Source organism: Colletotrichum karsti (genome assembly GCF_011947395.1).
Source record: "Colletotrichum karsti strain CkLH20 chromosome Unknown Scaffold56, whole genome shotgun sequence".
Taxonomy (NCBI): domain Eukaryota; kingdom Fungi; phylum Ascomycota; class Sordariomycetes; order Glomerellales; family Glomerellaceae; genus Colletotrichum; species Colletotrichum karsti.
The window spans coordinates 312,133-334,304 of NW_024065956.1; the positions used below are offsets into that span (position 1 = coordinate 312,133).

At 56.7% G+C, this 22,172-nt stretch overlaps 7 protein-coding genes across 7 annotated transcripts; 4 read left to right on the forward strand and 3 right to left on the reverse strand.

Annotated features, from left to right (window-relative positions):
- Positions 1–1,586: 1,586 nt before the first annotated feature.
- Positions 1,587–3,566, reverse strand: CkaCkLH20_12255 (uncharacterized protein; the record flags this gene model as incomplete). The annotated part of the gene is made up of 2 exons (XM_038894968.1): positions 1,587–3,408; positions 3,466–3,566. The coding sequence occupies 2 exons, from the start codon at positions 3,564–3,566 to the stop codon at positions 1,587–1,589; spliced, it is 1,923 nt and encodes a 640-aa protein (XP_038739752.1).
- A 482-nt stretch (positions 3,567–4,048) lies between these two features.
- CkaCkLH20_12256 (uncharacterized protein) lies at positions 4,049–5,232 on the reverse strand (the record flags this gene model as incomplete). The annotated part of the gene is made up of 2 exons (XM_038894969.1): positions 4,049–4,996; positions 5,056–5,232. 2 exons carry the CDS (start codon positions 5,230–5,232, stop codon positions 4,049–4,051), a joined length of 1,125 nt encoding a protein of 374 aa, XP_038739753.1.
- A 70-nt stretch (positions 5,233–5,302) lies between these two features.
- On the forward strand, positions 5,303–6,580 carry CkaCkLH20_12257 (uncharacterized protein; the record flags this gene model as incomplete). The annotated part of the gene is made up of 2 exons (XM_038894970.1): positions 5,303–5,927; positions 5,979–6,580. The coding sequence occupies 2 exons, from the start codon at positions 5,303–5,305 to the stop codon at positions 6,578–6,580; spliced, it is 1,227 nt and encodes a 408-aa protein (XP_038739754.1).
- Positions 6,581–6,710: 130 nt separating this feature from the next.
- On the reverse strand, positions 6,711–8,928 carry CkaCkLH20_12258 (uncharacterized protein; the record flags this gene model as incomplete). The annotated part of the gene is made up of 5 exons (XM_038894971.1): positions 6,711–7,042; positions 7,124–7,382; positions 7,452–7,639; positions 7,703–8,453; positions 8,872–8,928. The coding sequence occupies 5 exons, from the start codon at positions 8,926–8,928 to the stop codon at positions 6,711–6,713; spliced, it is 1,587 nt and encodes a 528-aa protein (XP_038739755.1).
- A 323-nt stretch (positions 8,929–9,251) lies between these two features.
- CkaCkLH20_12259 (uncharacterized protein) lies at positions 9,252–9,971 on the forward strand (the record flags this gene model as incomplete). Its single annotated transcript, XM_038894972.1, has 1 exon — positions 9,252–9,971. One exon carries the CDS (start codon positions 9,252–9,254, stop codon positions 9,969–9,971), a length of 720 nt encoding a protein of 239 aa, XP_038739756.1.
- Positions 9,972–10,274: 303 nt separating this feature from the next.
- On the forward strand, positions 10,275–11,326 carry CkaCkLH20_12260 (uncharacterized protein; the record flags this gene model as incomplete). The annotated part of the gene is made up of 2 exons (XM_038894973.1): positions 10,275–10,500; positions 10,575–11,326. The coding sequence occupies 2 exons, from the start codon at positions 10,275–10,277 to the stop codon at positions 11,324–11,326; spliced, it is 978 nt and encodes a 325-aa protein (XP_038739757.1).
- Positions 11,327–13,807: 2,481 nt separating this feature from the next.
- CkaCkLH20_12261 (uncharacterized protein) lies at positions 13,808–15,426 on the forward strand (the record flags this gene model as incomplete). The annotated part of the gene is made up of 2 exons (XM_038894974.1): positions 13,808–14,327; positions 14,381–15,426. 2 exons carry the CDS (start codon positions 13,808–13,810, stop codon positions 15,424–15,426), a joined length of 1,566 nt encoding a protein of 521 aa, XP_038739758.1.
- Positions 15,427–22,172: the final 6,746 nt, after the last annotated feature.

Consider the following 22,172-nt stretch of genomic DNA (forward strand, 5'->3'; position numbering starts at 1 on the left):
AAGAAATTGTAAGATGAACCTGGCCCATATCATCAAGCTCATCCAATCTCATAAATCGGTACCAAATAATGAGTGCTGCTGTGCTCGATGTTCCCTGACAAACAGAGATCGGGAACACCACATGTTGGCGAAGACAACTCCGAACTCGTGCTCCATGAGATCTTCGCCTTGCAAATCCGACTCAAGAGAAACTTATATGCTTCATTTGAAGCAACAAACAAGGCACTCTGATGATCAGAATGGGGATTGATTGCCTCGGAACGGGATGAAAACCTGGTGTTCCTTCTGACGATCGGCTGCATCCGTCTGGCCCTGACCAGGAACGAGATTCCCCATCCGTTTGAGCGGTCAAGAAGCTCAGTGGCCACTCCAACCACTCTCCCGGAACAGAAATTCATAGACAAGCAAGGTTTGTGAGAGTCAGAGAGCATCTACGGTCCTTGTATGATGGACGCACTCATGAATCTGGCGTCATGAATTCGGCCTTTGAGAGTTCAATTCGACGGACGCTTCGAGAACCCATCGACGGGAACTGCGGTACTTCGAGTGCGGAGTCGTAGCCAATCAGCAGAGGCCCATGCTTTTTTCGGACCAATGATGAATTTTGTGGTTGAGATGAAGTGGATCATTGTTGGAGAATAGTGGGGTTGATTTGTACCGCTGTTTTGACGGGTGTTGGTGCGAAAACTTGAAGCAGGAGACTGGCTCTCTCATTTCCATGTGACATCCGAGAAATGGGCATGAGATACGTCGGATTGCTTTTATTAAATCAAAATAAAATCAACACCTCTTGAGGATGTTGGATACGGTTGGAATTCCAAACTGCTTTTTCTACTGTACTTTCGCAGAGGGGTTAGTTCCACCATCCGGCCTTGATGGAGCCAACCCCGACCTTCCAACGGAGCATTCCACTTCATGTCAGAGAAAACTGTGACTTTCGGACGAGCGCACGAGTTGAGAAGTCATGATCAAAGACGGATGCAGGGATGCAGATTGAATGCCGTCGGAGGAAGGGCATGATGAATTCCAAAGTCCAAGTCAGCGGATTAGAAAGGAAGTTGTGGGCTTCACGTCGTAGATGGATAGTTCCGCGGCGCCGAGGGCTCAGGGAGAAGGTACCCGCGTATTGAAAGCAGTGGCGCATGATGGATGTGATCCTATTAGGACGACTGGGTATTGGCATTGCGGGAAAGATGTCGTGATACGTTGGGAACTGCCGCCGCCAGGCGCCCGCGCAGTGCCGGATCCTCCAGCTGAATTGACGGGTTTCCCCAGGCATAGCGGATTCCAGTACGGCAATGAGAATGGCGAAAGAAAATACTGCCCAGCCGTAGATTCTTCATACGTAAACCGGAACTGTCGAGGGTTCACGCGATGATGTCTACATGGGTGGGGGATGGGATTATCAAGATGTCAAAGGACGAGGAGTTCCAGGGATCAATGACACGACATGTCTGGCTGGGTAACGAAAGAGGAGGGTAGGCAGACGAGGAAGTCATTGAGCCATTCCCTCCCGAGCGTCATCCTCTTGAGCACACAAGTTTATGCTCATGGAGAAGCGGGCGGCAAGTCATCCAAGCTGCGTTCTAACCGTTGGAGTCGGCATCTTCCGCACCGCCAACCCGCCACCAATCGCTCCTCTGCGCGGCCATCAGACGATACAAGCCCTCCGTCAACTGATGCCCATCCGCCTCGACCCTCGCCGCCAACGCGTCGGCGGCCTCGGCGAGGACCTTGGGTCGGGGAAGCTGCGCGTGCGTCACGCGCGTGTCGGTGTGCATCGCGATCCGCACCCACCCCTCGCCGCCCCGCAGCCGGAAGGCAGTGTCACGCAATTCTTCCAGGCGCGTGCAGGCGTCGCGAGCGGCGACTACGGCCATGACGGCGGATGTTTCCTGGGGGTGGATGGATGAGATGCGGAGACCGCGGAGGCGTTCGGCTGCGATGGCCGCGGAAGTATTGGAGTTGCTGGCGCTCTCGTTATCCTCGGGCAGCCGCGGCCTTTGGAAGTATCCGCGGGCCCAGTCCCCCATGCCTCTCTTGTTGTAGATCTTGGTTTTGTTCGCCCCGAGCGAGGTGGCCATGGTGATGAGGTCGTCGACCCTGCTGCCGAGGGCGGTGAGATGGCGAGCCAATGCGACGAGGGGCGGTTCATCGAGGAGATCATGGTCGACGGCGGTGGTCTGGGTGCGGTTGGCCAGCGACTGGCGGCGGGACTGATCCCAACCCTCGAGGAAAACGATGGAGTGGTCGAGAGGGAGCGGAGGCATCTGGCATACAGGGTGCAGTCGATCCGGCGGTGGCGGCGGGTGCGTACAGGCGCGGAAGAAGGCGCACTCTCTACTCTGCGAAATGCTCTCCGCGAAGCTGTCCAAGTAGACGTCGAGCACGCGGCCAGCGGCAGGCGACACAGCGAGGCGCAACTTTCCGTCGACGACAGGGAGGAGACGGCGGTCGAGACTTGCGATATTGCCGCCCCCTTCTGTGTGGAAGAAGAGGGCGTCTGCATCGTCGACGATGGGTATGGTATGGAGGAGGCGGCGCAGTTCCGATGCGTCGCGGGTGAGCGGCCGACTCCAGGCGACTTTGATCTCGTCGGCCACCTCACGCCAGGATGCTACCGCAGCAGCGACGGAGTCTGTCAAGGAGGAGTGCCGGAAGCGGGCTGCGTCGGTGTGGTGGTTTCCGGTCGGGGCACTGCTGGCATCGCGGGTCGATGGTGGGGAAATGATGGCGCGGAAGACTGTTCGGGCGACCTCACGCGTATCGCGAAGGGCGGCGTCCCTGGAAAGACCAGCGAGGAGGGCGGCGTCAGGGTCGTTGTCGGAAGAGTCAAGACGGTCGAGGGTTGCGAGCCGGAGGGGGATGCGAGCCCATGCGTCGGCGATTTCCAGGAGGTCAGTCGGCAAAGTGAGATGTGTTGCATCGTGAATCGCGTTTGTGGCATCGAAATGGGAGGAGTTGGTTATGCCGCAGGTTTCGCTGCTTGATCGAGGGTGACATGGAGCTCGGAAGACGAACAAGACGATGGACAGGACGGCCACGACAGCCGAGAAGAGAAACGGGGGGCGGCACCACGATGGCCTCGATGGAATAGACAGTGGAGCGGGAGACAGAAAGGCAAGAGGCGAGGCCGAGGAAGATGCCGCAGCGGAGGTCGGGGGCACGAGGCGGACGAGGCCGTGACACTCGACGATGAAGCAGGGCGGTGTCGGGATCGAAAGGGTCGGCGGCGGGTGGTAACGAATGACGGTCAGGTCGGAGCCGGCGCCAGAGAGGTGGAGGGACAAAGGTTGGTCGGGACGAGGGATAAAAGTGTCGTGGAAGCAGAGCTCGACAGTCTGGGTAGCGAAGTCGGAGGAGTCGTCAGGGCGGTCCCCATCGTTGCTGTCGTCATCTTCGTCGTTACTGGAGGGGTAAGAGTTAGCGAATGATGAGGAAAAGGGAGTCGGGAAGTGTACTCACGGAATATAGACACCGACGCAGAAGCGCAGCGTGTTGAAGCCGTCGCTAGGATGCGGCGGTGGCGGCGGCGTAGGTGATGTTGACGATGTTGACGAGGCCATCCCGGCATCAAAGCTGAAATAGCAGCTCACGTGACGCCCCCAGAGTGGGGCGGAGATGAGGAAGAATGCGATAAGACGTCGATAAGATATCGATAAGCGAGATCGGCGATAAGGATAAGATACCCGCTGAGCGGGGAAGTGACGTCACCAAAGCTGGAAAATGGAAAATGGATTCGAAGTTGTCAACCAACGGAAATCAATTGAGTCGCACCGCAGTCGAACCAAACCAAAACTTAAAACACGGATGGGCAGGTGCATGTGGAAGAATCAAAAGGGAAGGAAAGAAATGAAGGAAAAAAAATCTTGAAGATGGGAGAGGAAGGAGGCCGGGCTTAACTGGCCACGGGTCACAGCTGAGCCTCCGTTTGTCAACCTCGTCACCCATTCAACCCAGCCCATTCAACCCGAGCAAACAATGCAACAATCAATCAATCAAAGCATCAACCAAGGCCACGGCCACGGCCACGGCACCGAAGCCATGCCTACCGGTATACCCTCTCCGCCCGTCTAATCAACATCATCGCTAACCCTTCCATCCGCAGGGGTTCATTCATCTTGAGCCTGTCCATTGCAGTGGCCAGAAGCCCCCAGAGATGCGCGTCTCTTCCCTCCCGTCTTCCGTCTCTGCCGCCGATGCCGTGGTGCTCGAGTCTCCGTCGCGCCGCGCGCTCGATCAACCCATGCCGCAGCCTCAACACCTCTGCCGCCGCTGACCTGTGGCCGTCACCGTCGTTGCCGTCGACACCCGCGCCGTCACTATCGCTTCCTTCGCTGCTCTCGTCTTCGTCGCTGTCGCTGCTGCTGCTGCTGCTGCTTGTCGCACTGCCGGCAGGCGACGCGCCCGGTTCATCGCCGTCGCGTCGAATGCCGCCCTCCTCAGACACCGCCACCACCGATGCTCGAGCTGGGCTCTGTGCCTGTGCGGGCTGCTCTTGCTGCCCATCGACATCCCGCCCACGCTGCTCCTCGTCCTGCTCCTCTGCGCCATCTTCCTCTCGTCGCCGCTCCAACAACATCTCCTCCTCCTTCAGACACAGATTCCGATAATCGCCTGGCCATTCCCACACCTCCAACGTCTTGTCCGCGCTCAGCCCCGACCGCAAGTACCCTTGGCCCTGCTTGAGCTTCCCCAGCTTGTACGCCAGGCTCGTCTTGATCCGTCGCCTAACGGCTGCCCAATGTTTCTTCGATCCTCGCGCCGCACCCTGCTTGTATCCGAGGCTCGCCGCGAGTTCCGCCAGCTCGTCCTCCTCCAGGTCGTCCACCTCGTTCTTCTCTGTGATGCGGCGCCGCGCGAGGAACGCCAGCATGACGATGTCGTCGTCGTCCTTCCAGATGATCTGGACCCGGGAGTTGGTGGCGAGCTGGTCGAGGAATCGGCCCTTGAATTTGAGCGGCTTGCTGGCGTTGGCAACCCGGCCGACATCGCCCTGTTTGGTGGCACGGTCAGTTGAAGTCTTCTAAAGCAGCCATGGGAGTGCTTGCTCACATCATCTGCAGCACTCATGGCTGATGGGATGGGGCGGCCGGCGAGGAGAAGCAACCGACGACCAGAAACAACCGACGATGATGGTTCGACTGATTCCCGAGACGAAAGCGGGAAAGCCGTAGTCGCACGTGGGTATCGAGCCGCAAGATGCAAAGATTCAGATGCGTTGACGAACATCCTGTCGCCATGCTCCGTTTGCTAGGGCCAGCCCGCACACCATCTGAGACCCCGCGCCGCCGTTTGCACCATGAGCCCGACACCCTTTCTCGACCGTCTCCATAAGCTTTCCGAATTGCAAATCTCTTCATCGGACGTCCTCCGTGAATTCGCCATCATGGCCGAACCATCTCGTCCGTACTCCCCACACTCTCAGAGCATCCTCGAGCAGGTGCGGAGCATCGGCGACGACTGGGAACAACTCCCACACGAACTCCAGGCCGCCGTCATCGACATCCACAATCGCTACACTCGCCCCGCGGCCTCCGCACCCTCCGTCATCAGCGACCTGAGCCATCTGTCCGAGCTACCGCTCACGCCGAGCGGCCTGGACCGCGCCGCCTTGGACCGCAAATGGCGCGAGACGCAGCACCTCGTTCCGCGTCATCACGACGTGTCCGGGCGCGACTATGCCCATCAGATGCCCCATCAGCATCTGCACCAGCATCAGCAGCATCAGCAGCAGCCGCAGTCTGAGGGCCAGGCGATTCTGAATCGCTTGCAGCAGTCAGCACCTGTGTCTCCTCGCACGCCGCCGTCCCATCCTCTCCAACGCACCCCGCTCCGAGTTCCCGGCGCGTGGTCTCCTGCTCAGCAGCGGACCGCCAGCGCGACCAGCTCCCCGCTGGTGCAGAGATGGGCCCAGGAACAGCCTCGTAAGCAGTATTCCTCTTCAAAACCCGGCAAGGACTGATTCGAGCTCGCAGATCTATCTCCCGCAGCGCACACGATGCCGAGCCGACTCCCGAACTTCGTCAACCGAGATTACTTGCCGAGTCGCCCCATTCCCATTGATCTCACAAGCAACGACAACACGGATGCCCGGCACAGGACTCTGTTCAACAGCCAAATTCCTACCATCCCGACTACGACGGACGCCCAGCAGCGATCTCTGTTCAACAACCCTGTTCCCTCGATCCCAGCCACCATCAACAACCCCATTGTTACGATTCCCGGCCTCATCAACAACCGACGCCAACGCCTCGTTGAGAAAGAGCGGGAGTTTGAGAAGGCCAACAACGAGTGGAAGACCATGATGCATGCGCTTGTCGATCAAGAGGCCCGCATGTGGGACCTGCTGGCCGAGAGGCAGAAGATACTGGTTGATCTGAGGGAGGAAGAGGGTTCACCGGCTGGAGTCAATCTCGGGGCTGCGGTTGACCTGTTGGACGGGGCGAAGAAGAACAAGAAGCGCCATTCGAAGGCTGAGAAGAGGGCTGCTAAGGCTGCGACTGCCGCTCCGGCTCCGGCTCCGGCTGCCGCTTCTGTTGTCCCAGATGCATCTTCTCATAGACCCGCGATGGAGTAGATTCACAGGACTTGCGCCTCGCTTCTCAGATACAACCTCCCAAATACACATCCAATTCTCCGTTTCACATTCCCAACGATGTCCCACTGCGGTTCCAGTCTACATCACAGCCAACAACTCAACCACATCGCTAACAGTCCAGGTCGGTTCCCGGAAGAAGTCCATCACCACCCCAGCACTTGTCCGCCTGCCCCCGCCATCTACGAAGGATGTCTCTCATCCTCTCCTCGACTTGACCCGTCGTCTTTGCCTCGTTGCCCGCCCTGATGGAGTCCATCATCGATCGCACCATGTCCTGCTCCTCCGCAAGCCAATCATGCTCCCGTCTGGCCTGCTCAAGCCTGGTTCCCCACCAACCCTGGGCCTCACGCGAAACGCGGCATCCGAAACTGCTCACGCGGGAGGCCTGCATCACCGTGTTGCGGAAGATCTCGACCGTCCCGTCCGGGGTCTCGTTGGGGTCTGGAGCGCAGCACATCTTCCGTTAGCCACTTGCTCCAAGGTTGGGATGGGAGAGAGACGAAAGAGATGATGATGACTTACCTTGACCGACGGCGTGGCCATCAAGCCCGCGGAGCTCGCCGTTGAACTCCTCCGCAACGGCACAAGACTGAACGCTCACGCTCCTCAGCGCGGTGCCCACCTCCCACGCCTGCATCTTGTCCATGTCCTCGTCCAGGCGGGCCCTGGCCTCGGCGAGCAGGTCGTGCAGGGTGCCCAGACGCCGGAGCGCCGTCAGCCACGGCTCGGTCAGCATCTGTTCCGGGGTGAGAAAGAGGCTCTTCACACGGGTGACGATAGCCTAAAAGTTCCCGAAGTCAGCGCACCCAACGAGAGAAGAAGAGGAAGAAGGGCCTGGGAGGACTCTTACCGCGACCACACGACCCAACATGCCGCTCTCCGGGACGGCGTCTTGCGCGGGGAACATGTCGAGATCCCGCTGGAGCCGGGCCATGCCCCGCCGCACGGAGGCTTGTCTTTGTTCCGTCGCCGAGCGGAGGTCGTCGCTGTGCTGGCGCAGCGTGTTGGCGGAGGCTCGCGTCTCGGGCCAGGGTGATGCTACTCGGGTATTGTCGTCATCGCCTCGGCCGGTCGGTCTCGGTCTCAAACTTTCATTCAGACGCCGTAGCAGTGGCTGCGCTATCTCGAGGGATGCCAAACGGGCGAGGTGGCGCCAGATCTCGTTGGCAGTGAAGTGTACGGCGACGGCACCACGGATGCCCTCACTGAACGTCTGTGTGAGCTCTGTTGCCGGTGGCGGGACCGGGGTGGTGCCTGGTGGTGTCTCCTGCGCGCTGGGTTCCGTGTTCCCGTCACCGCGGCTCAGGAACGGAAGATAAGTCAGCCATGCGGGGATCTGGAGTGCTCGGATCCAGGTCGATGAAGATGAGAGGGCGTTGCCGATGCTGGTGGCGAGGAAATTGACGAGGAGGAGGACGACACACACGATGACCAGGGGTTTGGTACAGGAACCGAGTACGGCCTTGACGACTGCGAGGGCGGCGTTCAGCCATGGCCATGCCGGAGATACCCAGGCTAGCCAACGTGACGGCGGCTGCGGGAGTGGGTTCTCGTCGGGCCCTGGACGTGAAGTCGACGACTCGGAGCGAGAGGTGGCGTGGATGGTTGTGTTGTAGACGTTGTTGTTCTGATTCATGATGTTCGTCCGCGAGGAGTGCTGGCGGACAGTGTTGTTTGTGGTCGTCGTGGTGCGCACCTGGCTGCTGCCGAGAGGAGCAGCTGGTGCCCGGGATGCCACCGCGGTGGAGATGGCGTTCGCAGCTGGCGGCGGCGGCGGCGGCCGGGGTGCCACGGTGGTGGAGGCATCCCTCGGAGGCGGTCGGGGCTGCGCCGGGCGGTCTTGTCTGGGTGTCTGTGCCGCGAAGGTTGGTTGTCAGCTGTCTGTACGTACGTCACGGGTCGGGTAGCAGGACGAAGAGGAGGAGGAAAGGAACCTTTCTGGGATTGGGTCTCGGCTGCAGCAAACTTCCGGCCACCATTTCTTTCCAGCCGGCTGGCTCTGGCAGTGGCTGCTCGCGAGAACCCGGGCTCGCGCGGGGGCGTTGGTTCGGGTTGCGTGTGCTCATTCTGGCGGTCTGCCTGGGCGATTCACGGTTCTGGCTGTGTATGCGAAGGGCCGTCTGGCTTCATGGCGACGGGATATATACATCACCGTGCTGACCACGTATCGCCGTCCGCTGAGTTGGTCCAGCGAGACCGTCTTTGATGCTGTCTTGGTCAGCTTCGGGCGAAACATGGAGCTTCATCATTGGCCACTTTTGAAAACACACCGCTTGCTTCCTGATGACCTGGCCGTGGCCGAATGTGACTGACCTGGCGCATCTCATCGTTTGTTTGCTTGTTTCTCCCTGAGCGGGCCTTGTCTCGCTTGAAGCCTCATTTCGGTCCAAAACACGGAACAAACGCATCACCACGCCACCGGCCACGACCTGTTTCCCGACACCGCCAGATCGTTCTTGGAGTTGCTCTTCCGTATCAGCAACACTGATTCCAGCCAAGCAGCAGAGGAAGTTAAATACCTGGCGGCAGTGAAGACATTCTTCAACGGAAATGGAGCGCCTGCAACACCAACGAGAGCGCACCCAGAATTCTCTCGACCCTCACCATGGCACCACCTCAGGACAGAAGAAGACACGAGGCCCCAACCACCATGCCTCTGACGAAATTTTTCTTGTGTCTCGGCGCACTGGCAACCGTCATGGCCAGTGCCGCGCTTCTTCGCTGGAACCCAGCCCCGCCGATGCTGCAGACTCCCGTCGCTTCCGCCGCCGCCAACGCTTCCTTTGCAAAGATCTGCCGCGCCAGTCACGCCCTCAGCAGCACCCACCCGGGCGTCGGCATGTCCAGCTGGCCGACCCTCTTCAGCGCGCTCGGTCTGGACGCCCGCACACCGCCATTCAGCAGCGGTGAGTCTTCTTCTTCTGCTGCTTCTCCAGGTGGTGGTCGTCATGATGCCGCTTCGTCTGCTGGAAAGGGCCGTCGTCCGGGACGCTTGGAACGGGAGATCGTACTTCGGGCGTGGACAAAGGCAATCGCGAATACGTACCAGGCCGCGCAGCACGTTCATCGTCATAACGACAACGACGACGACAGCGCAAACGGGGATGAGGACGACGATGCCTGGGCGCGGGTCCTCACGGAGGTCGCCGACGCGCTGTATGATGACGCGGCGAGGGCCTTGTACCTGGGCAGCGTGCTGCCGCAGATGCATGCAGCCGCCCGAGATTGGAACAGGCAGGCTGGGAGCTGGTCTTTCGGCAGCAGCAGTGCCAGTGGGGCGGGACGTGACCAGGGAGAGGATCGTGCGGCGATGATGAAGGAGTTGGTCAGATTGTGTGCTGCTGAAGGGTTGTGGCCGGGTGGTGGTTGATGTGATGTGTCGGTTGTGGTCGTGAGGGCACAGACGAGGTGGCGTGGCTGTCAAAGGAAGTTATTCAGACGAGATTGTTCGACGAGCTTCTGAAACGCAGGAGCAATTTTGATCAAATGTCAATGTCATAGGGGTGAAAGGGAGATCTTGCGTACGTGTGGTCGGGCGGAAATGACGGGTTCCTTGCTTAGCAGGCAGCCCAGCAACATTGCAAGTTCCAAGATTAAATGTTCTCCTTGCCCCAATCTCCGTGTGCCGTGACCGACGAACGTTCCACGCCGAAGCTCGCCGATTCGAAGAGAAATGGCAGACTCAGACGAAGCAGCGGCCGAGCCGACGTACATGCGAGCCACGAGAGCCTCTTCTTCGCGCCACGCCATGCCCCGTCTGTCGGTCTCTCCACGCAGCGACAAGCCCAAAGATGCCGGCAACCCGGAGACAGAGGCGCATCTCGGTGGAAGAAAGGCCGTTCACAAGGCCTCCTCGGTTGCCGTCTTTTCCCCCAAGACAATTGTTGCGTCCGGAGCAAGTTGGTGTTTTCCCGTTCCGCCCATCCTTGGACGACGTCTCTGATGGCTGCTGACTCGTATGCTCTTCGAACAGGCACAGTGACGGACCTCGCCGGGCCAGAGGCGGCCGTGGATGCGGACCCGAAGAAGCCCGCCCTCCGGGCTCGGCAGTACCTGCGGTTCCACGACGCGCACAAGGATAGCGGCGATGAGGACAGTGTCGGGATACAGAAGAGTGTCGAGAATATGGACGCTGGGATGAGGAAGCTGAGGAGGCTTGCGGAGATGGACGGGGGCGGGGCGGAGGATGCGACGGAAGAGAGGTGGCCGGCGAGTTGGGACTTGCCTCGGCACAGTCATCTGAAGACGGCGATCAAGCGGAATTTCCCCCGGTGGATTCGCGGTGTTTCGTTGGAAGAGGAAGGAGTGCCAGAGACGGCGCCAGAGATGAGGGTGGAAGAGGAGGCGGAAGAAGAGCCGGCGTCAGAGGCGGGCCCAGTCGAGGAGGCGGAGACGGAGGTTGAGGCGGAGGCGCAAGACCCGTGGTGGCCAGATGTCGAGAATCTGAACCTCCACGACGAGCCTGCTCCGGAACGAGATGTCGAGCTTGTGAACGAGGACATGGGCCCAGCGGCGACAAACACTCGCGTCGTGGGACCTGCGGCGGATGTTTTTGACGCGACTGCGACGGCCGACATGGCCCACGTCGCGTCGGAGACGACCTCCTTCGGCTATCCGGTGACGGGCGACTTGGAATGGTGGAACTGGTATCGCGAGCGACACGCCAGGTGTCGTGCGGAGGAGAAGACGAGCCATTTGCCGTACGATGCGGGAGCGTCCTCATGATGCTTTGGAGGGACGAAGTCGCGATGCTGCGAGGTTGCTTTGGGCAAGAGCGTGCGAGCGTGTGGTTGCTGGGTTTATGCAAGCTTGTGTAGGTAGTTTATGAAGGAATAGTTGTGCCTGCCATCGCTTCATCCAAGACAGCAGTTCATGTACGACATGCATATGCAGGTCGATGCCGAAATCCCCACACCACGTAGTTCATGCCGCGACGCGGACGCACGCAAACACGATGAGTTCATGTCTGTGGCCAAAATGCCAGCGGCGGGGTTGTCAAGAGTTCGCAGCTCCATTCCTGCCCATGCAAACACGTTGAGTTCATGCAGAAGGGCGACCAGACAGCGGTGAAGTTCGTCAGGAGTTCGCAGCTCCTCCGCAATATTCAAAAGGTCCAGATTCCCGGCCTTCCTTCGTTCCCATTCCTCGCGGTCAAGCCCATCACCATCACCCGGTTGGGTTGGCTGGAACAGCGACCATGACAACCCTCCTGTTTCTTAAAAAACATCTCGAGATATCCCTTGCCAAACAAAACGTCAACCTACTAGGGCTTCTCTGCCATGACTTCGCGTGCTTGGTTCTTGAGACTTCCAACTGAGAAAACAATCACCTTGGACGGACCACTTCGACTGCAACCCCCCTCCAACGTGGCCAAGTCATCTCGACTCTCAGTCGATGCGACGCTGCCCTTGGCACGCCGCATGGCTCCCATCTACCATGCCAAGCACTGTCAACAAGACGTCTCGACGGGTTCAAGGTATGCTTCACATAACGTCAAGAGTCCAGACCATGTTCTAACTTGGAAGCAGCTTCTGGCAACCAAACAAGTCATGACGTCTTCAACCTCTGCGGTGCTCCCAAGCCCGCCTGCCACTACAATCCATCCACCAACCCAGCCTGTCCGATCGAGACACGGCCATGCATCATCGGTCGTCCTGATCAGTCATGGGTTCCGCTTGCCTCTTGATCATCCTCTCCGACCTCACAAGCACACCCCCGAGGTCACACGGAGCGTGCGCCGTGGTCTGGCCAGCCACGGTGCAAGGCTGCAGACCATGGGAGTCGCCGCGAGTTGCATTGGATGATCAAGGTACAGCATGCCCACCTCGCCCGGGACACCCGCACTCTGGATGGGTTCTCCGGCGCACTTCGGCGTTCGCGTCAATGATTCCTCGTTTGTACGGATGTTCACTACTGCCCGACCGGCCGGCGGGTTCAGGAAATGCATCTGGAAGACGGGGTGGACTTGTCGCGGACGCTGTGAGGCCGGAGGACTCCGTCGCGTGGAGTGCGGTGATGTCCTGGGTCAACTTGTCAGCAACCATGCGACGTGGTTGGGGCGGGGTACTTCGTGCGGCCGTGGCAGTCTGTAGCATCCACGAAGGTATTCTGTATGGGGGAAGGAGGGGATGCGAAGATGAGTCGGGGATCTTGAGTGTACTGGAATTTGTTGGATATTCAAATCATGTATTCGCGGAGTTCGCGAGGGGGGGCGAGGTGGTCTGGCCAGCCATCTTGCCAACCCTCGTGGGTCCAAGGGAGCTTGGCAGTGTTCGTGTTTTCGCGGCAGATCTCCCCGGGAAGGTTGAAGACATAGATTCATGACCGATCGAAATTTGAGCGTGGTTGCAAATGGGCTGCGATACACCGGTGGAATCTTGCCGTCCTGGGCTCTTTTCAGAGGTGATGTCGACGGTGCCTAGAAAGCTGACCCCATGTCGGTGGCACAAAGTGCGAATAGCAAAGAGTTGGTGGTTCCATGGTGTTGGCCAGCGGCTGGTTCGTGAGAAGCTGGTTGCTTGTGATGGTGTTGGTGGTGGTGGTGAGGGGAAAGCCGAGGGAAGTCTCCCGTCGTTTGGATCGACATGTGGGATTTGTCAGGGGCGACGGACCAATGGGAATTTTCCGCTGTGGCCCAGATAAGCGAGATGAGATTCGCCAATGGGGTCCGTTGGTGCCTGCCCGTGTGGGGCGGGACCTGGACCAGCCAAAGACTGGTGAGGTACTTCTACCCTCTGCTGACGCCTGCAATGCAATTGAAAGAAACGTCAAATTGGTAAATATAAAAACTCTTCGGAATCAATTGAATTAATTCAATCCACATCCTCTCAAATTTCTGCGGATTTATTTGACCCAGGGTGGGCTGAGAAACCCAATCGCAGCGTATTTGAGGCACGAAATCTCGTCGGAATCTCGTCGATTTTGCCAGCAACGAAACAAACAGCGATGTACCTGAGCGTCGCAGTGGGGCGTTCTGCCCCCCACGCGCCACAACGCCCGCATTTTAATGGTGACCCCGCTGCGACGTACCTGCCTTAGCTACCTAGGTAGGAACGTGCCTGCCTGTCTTACCTAGGTACGTCACCTACCTGATCCCTCCTCCAATGTCTCAAACCCACCATTCTGCCGACGACGAACAAACACCTTACCGACAATATGACGCCGCGCCGCTCACCTCGGTAAAAAGGTGGTTTTTGTCCTCAATTGATGCCTCGAAAAGGCGGGGCGAAATCTTCGGCCGCAACAAGTCTCGACCAGTTGTTGCGAGACTTTACTGCTGCCTTCGAGGCTTCCCAAGAGAAGCTAGCTGAGGCGTACGACAACCTCGCTTCGGGCTACAAACAGTACCAGTCGAAACTCCCAAAGACACGACCCCGAGTCCCATTCGCCCAGTGGACCACCACAAACATTGACGCTCCCGTCCTCCTTCGCGTCCTCGAGGCGAAATTCGGTTCTTGCTGGACCAGCCTGCCGAAATCCGAACAGACTCGCCGCCTCCAGGCCGTCAAAGCTCTCGAGCTTCAACATCCGCTTGAGCTTTTTCTTTGGTTTGGAGCAGCTGCAGTGAGATCCCGAGAGGCCTGGCTGGGTATCGACGCTCTCGACGTAACTGCCCCGACGTTCTTTTCGGAGGTTCTCGCCGTCCGCGCCGATAGGCATCGTCGACCTCGCCACTACCTCACCAATGAGTTCACGCCCTCGGAGATAATTTCGGCAAAAAAGCAACGTAAGCGTCGCTCCTGCCTTGTTGAGTATGATTGTTGACTGACTGTGTTGAAGTGGCGGAACGATTGCAGCAGAAAAGCGAAGAAGCCGAACAGTCTGTTGGCGAATCCGAAGTAACCGACGACGAATCCGATCGCCGAAGCGAAACAGACCACACCCAGCCCGACAAATCCTCTACATCCATTGCTCCCACGAGCGACGGGGATTCCCAAGGTGGAGATTCCAACGACCGCGAGACACAGTCGAAGACAGCCGGCCAGAACCAGAGTCGAGAGACCTACTTTTCTAGAACATCACCATCATCACCGACAGGCGACGACGATTCTCGCCAGAAGACGTACGGCGCAAGCACCGGCTATTTCCGTACCCGCGATCAGGAAGAGGAAGACGATTTGGTCAGATACTCACCCTCGCCGCTCAACGCCCAGTCACCTTCACAAATGGCGATGACAGGCACTGTGGACACAGGATCGGGGGCTGGTATGGGTGCAACAGCCAGCAGGATGCGTTCCAGAACGGGTGCGGCATCTATGGAAGACAGCGGCATTGGTATGAACGACTCCGACGTCGAGGAAACGGAGCAGGAGGTGGGCAAGGCGGACAAGTCCTCTGATCACCGTGACGAGACCGACACAGAGACATCGCGGCAGAAGCGCAAAGAAGCCGAGACAGTGCCGGCTACCGACGTCGCCGCCTTGGAGGAGATCTTCAAAAAGGGCCTTGAGCAGGTTGTTGGGGCGAAAGTTTACATCGCGCGCCAAGAAGACGACGAGAGCGAGGCAATGCAGGATTCCGCTGTACTCAAGAGCAACATGATCGAGATCAAAGAGCGTATGGTTGCCCGAGCAGCCGAGCTTCTGCGCGCGGCCGAAGGTTCAGAGGAAGAGTGGGTAAGCCATTCCCAGGGAGATCTCAGGGCTGGCGATTGGGAAAAGGGCCTTATACAGGCGGGCTGTCAGAAGCGGAAGAGGACGGAGGACGCCGCCACGTCCCGGGCGAAGCGAGTCAAGGCGGAGACATGCGTACGGAAGATCGCGCTGCAGGTTTATGAAGCGTCTCAAACGTTGGAGGAACTGCAAAGAATTTGCGAGAAGGACTGAGGTGTTTCCGGTTTTTGTTTGTTTTCCTTTTGGGGGGCCGGGGGCGGACAAAGGAACGGGTCACGGGTGCCCGTCACTATGAGACTGCCCGTCGAGGCAACAGTATTTGGGTTATGACTACGATGATTATGACTACGATTATGATTAGATGATACAATGAAGAATGATCCAGCTTTGCATCATAGCAAGCTCTTCTTGATTCCTTGACAAATGCAGCAAGGCCTGTGTGGGCAGCGCGCCCTGGGATAGTGACGTTGCCAACATCCCACACTGGACCACCCATCAGTTTGCGACATGGACCGCATACATTTCCAACGCCGTATTTACCAACGGAGCATCAACTCACAGTCATACCCACCCGTAAGCTCCCTCATTGAGCGGCCTACAAGTGACGATGGAGCGGCGAGGAGGCGAGTATGTGTCGTGAAGACGCCGCCACCAAGGCAGAACTTCTGCTTGGGTGGGATGAGATGAGTCCACTCATCAAATGGTGGCGCCAGCGAGCGGGGGCGCCAGTGGCCAGGAGCATGCCACAAGGTCCGTGGCGATTCTCATGGCACTGGAAGCTGCGTGGTGTCAAATCTTTGCCCGCTCGCTCGCTCAAGGTGGCCGCTCATCCGAACTTTTCTTGTTTCGAGTGGCATTGAGGCCCCGGGCTGCTGGGCTGTTGTTGCCTCCCGTCTTTGTCTGCCTTCCAAGGTGAGATGGCCGGCCCAGACAGTGAAGGTACCCACCTCCTGCCTAGGTGCCTTGGGTAGCTAAGGTGCTGGGCAGGTAACTTGGAAGGTACGGGCCCGGGCACTCCAGCTGTGACCAATTCGTGTGGTCACGGCACCTGCTGTGACCAACTTCCGTGGCCACGGCACTTGTCCTGTGGTCCCAGGGTCGCAGTGCCTGCTTTTGGGAGTGATGCTGGTCCTCTCGTCTGCAGCGAAACCAAACAGCTCAATCGAATTCGCCGCATCGCGATGGGCGGTCGGCCATGATCGCCCGCGGTTGGGGGCGCTCTAAGAAAAGGTCGCCCACAATTTGGGGCGGTTTGCCAATTGCCGCCCCCAGCTGGGGGTGGTCTACCAGCTGTCGCCCCCAGTTTGGGGCGCTTTGCCAACCGTCGACCCTGCTTGGGGGCGGTCATCGGCCAACTGTCGCCCACAGTTGGGGGCGATGCTAGATGACGGGAGGTGTTTGCACCGAGAAGAAAGGATAATCTCAGCTTCTCAAAGTACTTTTTCATCTTGCGGGTAGACTCCTCATGCTGAACGGCTCCGGATTGGTGGAAATGAGTTTGATCCCGATCTCGTATCTCATCTTCCAACATGTCTCATCTCATGGCTTCTCTCATCTTATAATCCGTCTCATTTCATCTCATCTGATTGAATATCTCATCTCATCTCATTACATATCTTATCTTACCTCATCTGAGCTCAATGTATCTTATACCATCTCATTATTTATAACAAATAGGTATCATGAATGGAATCCCCTCATCAAGCCCTCATGGCTAATGAATGGAAGCTGTTGCGTCACCAAATTCTTGGCACGGCGTCTGCGTCTCTGCGTCATGTTGCCCGTTAAGAAGCGCCAGCCCAAAGACGAGAAAGATTATTGTAATTGTCTTACTAGGAATAAATATGGAAGCGTGTTTATATCCATAAAGGTACGACTCACGACGATGCGTTCATTGCTGGAAACCTTCCACGTGGGCCTAGTCGCATTTGAACGCTGAGCAAACGGCAGGTCAATGCCCACCGAGGGCGTCGCTGTTGTGGCCATGTCTATTGATGAACGAACCAGTGGTCGGTTTGAACACATCCAAGATGAGTGGGGTGGCAGTGCTCTTGATGATGTGGAATCTTGTGAATGTCGGCATCGCACCGGGTTACTCCATGAAGAATAAAGTTGTGCTCTGGGACCGCTGCCGCTCTTTGTCTCACGGTCACCAAAGTCTTCGTGGATCCGTGGGCCCTACGCTTGGTCGGTCCCATGAACTCACCATGGAGAATCGAGTGTCCCATTCTCGCGGCAGTCTCTCGTTCTTCTGCTTGAGATTCCAAACAGCAAGTTCTCCTTGTCTCCCGCAGCATCATCGCCTCATCGTTCGCGAGACATAGTTATGTCGTTCATCTGTTCCGAGTTCCTCAGACTTTTGGAATGGGTGCACCATGATCACAATCGACTGCGTTGGCTTTTCGTCCTGAAATATCTTCGTCTCCAGCGCTCTTGTGAGAGTCGAGCAGACAGAGACGGGGATCAGACAAGCATGCTCACCCGGCTTGCAGAGCCACCACTTCATCCTCGTGGGCTACGTGTCAAGACCAATCCATCGCCAAGTCCAAACGGGAATCAGACCAGCACTGCGATAATAGACATGAAAACAGTTTCTCACGCAAAGCAGTGCGAACAATTATCCAATTTCTTGCAATACATGGGAAACAAAATCGTCATCATCAGACATCACCAGCGGCAGCACGGCCAGCAGGTTCCATGATAGACGGCGATTGATCCCTCATCGCGCGAGCCGCCGGTCCTCGGCCCCCTCGGCGTCCCGTCGGCCTGATGAATCAGCCAATCTGAGCTGGCAAACCAAGGTTATCTCACTCGTATCCATCGCCGCTCCCCTCCCTCGCGGTGTCACTGCCGAACGCACTCGTGGGATTCGCCGCCGTCATCGTACTTCTGTAGGCTGGACGTGCCGGCTTGCTGCTCACCAGTCGTATCGCATTATTCGCGTCGCATTGCCTCAATGAGACTGTAGTGTCACGTCTTCTGCTGTTGCGAGGCTTCCTTCTTGATGACGATGCCGAAAGCCGTCACAAAGGCGACGGGAGGCTGGCAGTACCCCTCCTCTCCCTCCCCTCGCGGGACGACACACTATGCCGGATGACTGAGGAGTGAGCATCATGGGTCTGGCGGAAGGTGTCCTCGCCACTGCGGCGGCGGGCTTGTCGACGCGGGAGATCCGTATTCAGTCGGCGCAGCGTCGGGGATTCGGGGTCCATTGGTCGTTTGTGTGTACGCTCAGAAACGATTCCGCCGACGTCGAGAACAAGCTCGCCAGCCGTCTCTTTATGCTCCTCATCTGGCTTGGCACTTCCCACGGCCGAAGCAGATATGTCCTGTGGAATCATGGCAATAGGACGTACTCCGAGGTTCAGAAGAACCCGCCCAATGAGCAGCGGGTATCGTTCAAAGAAGTTGAGATCTCGTGCCGTTCTCCGCCGCCGAGCTGGTTGTAGCCGACGGCTGTAGACCGACTTCATTCTCGGGATCCTGGAGGCAGCCCCTCCGCAGTAACAACCCTTCTTGATTGCCCTTGCGAGCCTGGCTCCGTACTTTAAATCTCGTGCTGACACCGCCCGACACAGACTGCCCTCCCCCACGTCCTCAGAGAGTGAGTAATCCAAGAGGCGTTTGCGGAGCTGGTACAAACGATGCTTTTGAGACTTGGAGCTCTTGAAAACTTGATGACTGAGGGAGGCTGGTATCGCGAGGTTGTCGGGCAAATGGTTCAGGCGTTCGCGAATGCTACAGAGCATTAAGGTGTGGTCCTGCGCGGTGGCGGGCGAAATGACGGCTGCAGCGCTGAGGGCTAAGGCTGGCGGAAACTATCGAATGTTAGCGGATAGTTGTGCAACAATCCAGAATCGGCGAAAACAGACAATTTCGATCGCTCCATGGCAACACCGCATACATCGCGACGCTCCACCACAGTCTTCAACGGCACCGAGCAGCGGGCGAAAGCAAGATCGGGCGCAGGATGCCGAAGTGAGTCGAAGAGGATAGTTGAGGAAGCAGATCGGTTGGTTCAAGATGACTGGCAGCAGCTCATGCAGAACAAGATGACGTCCAGGTCATCCCGACGCGCCTCAGAGCCGGAGCTATGAGACGGGGAGCCGAGGTCGAAACAAGGCCGGAGTCGGAGAGACGTCTTGCTCGTGGATTCGGGGAAATGCAAGACGCGTTTGCCGTCCATAATGTGGTCGAATCAGTGACAGCTGGGGATTCAATAGCCATAGGCCTGGCTTCATGGCCTTCGAAGATGGCATACTCGTGGTTGGCACCATCGGTACTAGATCGTTAGCCGGGGCCTTTCTCAGGGTCGAAGAACTGCGGACACGACTCATTCCATGTTTGGATTTCGAATGCTCCTTTGACTTGATGACACGTCAGGCTGGCTGTAGACGGAGGAGAAGAACATGTGGGAAATGAGCATACACCCAATGCTCAAGAAAGAACTGCTTCCGTGTTCAGACTTTTGGACTGGGGCCAAGGCATTTTGTTGCAAGCAAATCGTATTCCAGGTACTTCAAGCAGACTGCGCAGTGCTCTGACGGAACAGACAAACATTCGACGTCGACTTTCGACAGAGTGGTCAACTCGGTACTCCCAGCTTAGTTCTCACGAAAAGAAGTAGGCCATCCCACCTGCGCTTCTGGGCCAGCTTGTCACCTCTCCCCGCACCACAAGTGTTCGGCCTTGCAGAACCCGAGCAAGTACCCCTTGGGATAGGAAGCCCGATCCGCGAGGCTGTTGCGCCGTTTGCTCTCGCACGTAGAGCTTGCTATCGGTTTCGGAATGCGTGCGTGTTCGGCGGGGGGTTTCGTTGCCATTGTCATCGCCGGCTGACTTGAGAACGGCCAGCGGGCTGGCGAAGAGCCTTGCGCTGCAGCTGTCGACGATTTCGATTGGGTAGGCATAGGTATTCGCGTGTCGCGGTTGTCCGCAGTTTGACGGGGAGTAGTCGGGGCACCTCTGACGGGTTCTGGTAGACGCAAGCTGTCGGGTTAGCTGAAGCTCTGGAGCCTGGTCGGAAGGGCTTGGAAGAGAGGATATGGAGGAAAGGAATGTGTCACCGACTTTTGTGCCCACTTCGGCTCCCTCAGGTTACAGCCTGGGACGATTGGTGTCCTCTTCGTTCGATCTTCGGGGTCGCGATGGCCTCGGGCACCACTTCGGGCATGGTCGCAAGACCCGGGTTGTTCGGAGGGAGAGGGTTTGGCGCAGACGCTCCTGTTCTCCAATCGTCAGTTTTGGATAGCAATCGAGCACAAACTGGAAAGACAGCCATTACCGGAACCTCCAGGAGAAAGGAGGATCATGCTCACGACGGAGCTCGGCGGCAAGCAAGTCGGCCAAGTTAGCGCGGGGCTGGGTGGAAATGCATGCTGAATTAAGAAACTCCGGCGACATCAGTAGCGTCTCTTGTTGTTGTGGTTTTCCGGGACTGCGGGCACAGCTCTGGTTGAAGGCAGTGAGGCCAATGCTGAGCTATCGATCGGAAAACGGCGTAGCCATGGGATGCAGTCGGCGGCATGCATGGTCGTCTTTGGGGTCGGAGTGAGGCCTTGGGTGGTCGATGGGCGACGGGACGAAGAGATCGGTTGATTGGAAGGAAATAAGGCATATCGAAAAGGTTCGTGAAGTAATTAGATGTGTAAATTTCCGATTTGGTTTGGTGGTAAAAACGGAATTGGTGCGACGACGAGGGTGAAAGAAGAAAGGAAGAAAACGGGGTGATGCAACCCGTTGGAACTCCCGAGGATCGTATCCAGGCAAGTGATAAGATAAGATAACGTCAGTGAAGACATGGCGGATAAAGAGCTCTAGTGCTAGCGAGTCTGGTACCTAAGGTACCTCCACTACCAGGTAGGCACATACCCAAGCAGCGCCTAGACTCGCACCAATCGTCGCACATGTTGCACCAACCAACACGCTCAATATTTCCTAGGTATTATTCGCAGGCGATTCTAGTAAAATCGGCCATATAAATGGCGGAAGGTAGTCTAGGCGTTAGAGTAGAATTAGTTAGACTTAGGATAGAGCTATAATTAGGTGGTATTTAACCCTAAGTAGAGACTTAAGCTTAGGGTTATATTAGGCTAATCTATAGAAAAGGGGTAATTTAGTAATAAAAGATAAAAAGAAAGATAATCTATAGCTTATTTACTATTATAAGATTATAAGTAGTATTAACTAACTATAAATAGCTTTATTAAGATTAACAAGGAGCATCAAATGCTTATTTATTGTAAATATAAGGCAGCTATTTAGCCTAGGTATTATTCGCAGGCGATTCTAGTAAAATCGGCCATACAAATAGTAGAAGGTGGTCCGGGCGTTAGAGCAGAATCGGTTGGACTTAGGATGGAGCTATAATTAGGTAGTGTTTAACCCTAAGTGGAGACTTAGGCTTAAGGTTATATTAGGCTAATCTATAGAAAAGGGGTAATTTAGTAGTAAAAGATAAGAAGAAAGATAATCTATAGCTTATTTACTATTATAAAACTATAAGTAGTATTAACTAACTATAAATAGCTTTATTGAGATTAATAAGGAGCATCAAATGCTTATTTATTACAAATATAAGGCAGCTGTTTGGCCTAGCGGCAGCATTAAGTCATACTTCCGCCACAAGCATCAGTTGAAAGGAGAGGTTCTCAGAGATATTAAGGACTACTATAGCAGGATGGACTTAGCCAATCCAAAGGTTGATGCTCTCCCTAGGTATTATTTGCAGGCGATTCTAGTAAAATCGGCCATACAAATGGCGGAAGGTGGTCCGGGCGTTGGAGCAGAATTGGTTGGACTTAGGATGGAGCTATGATTAGGTAGTATTTAACCCTAACATACCTTCCACGACGGACTCTAGTAGAGTCCATTGAAAACCACACGTTAAAAAAAGTGGAGTCAATGAAGACATGGGGTAGAGTCCATTGAAATAACAGGGGGTAGAGTCCGTTGAGGTT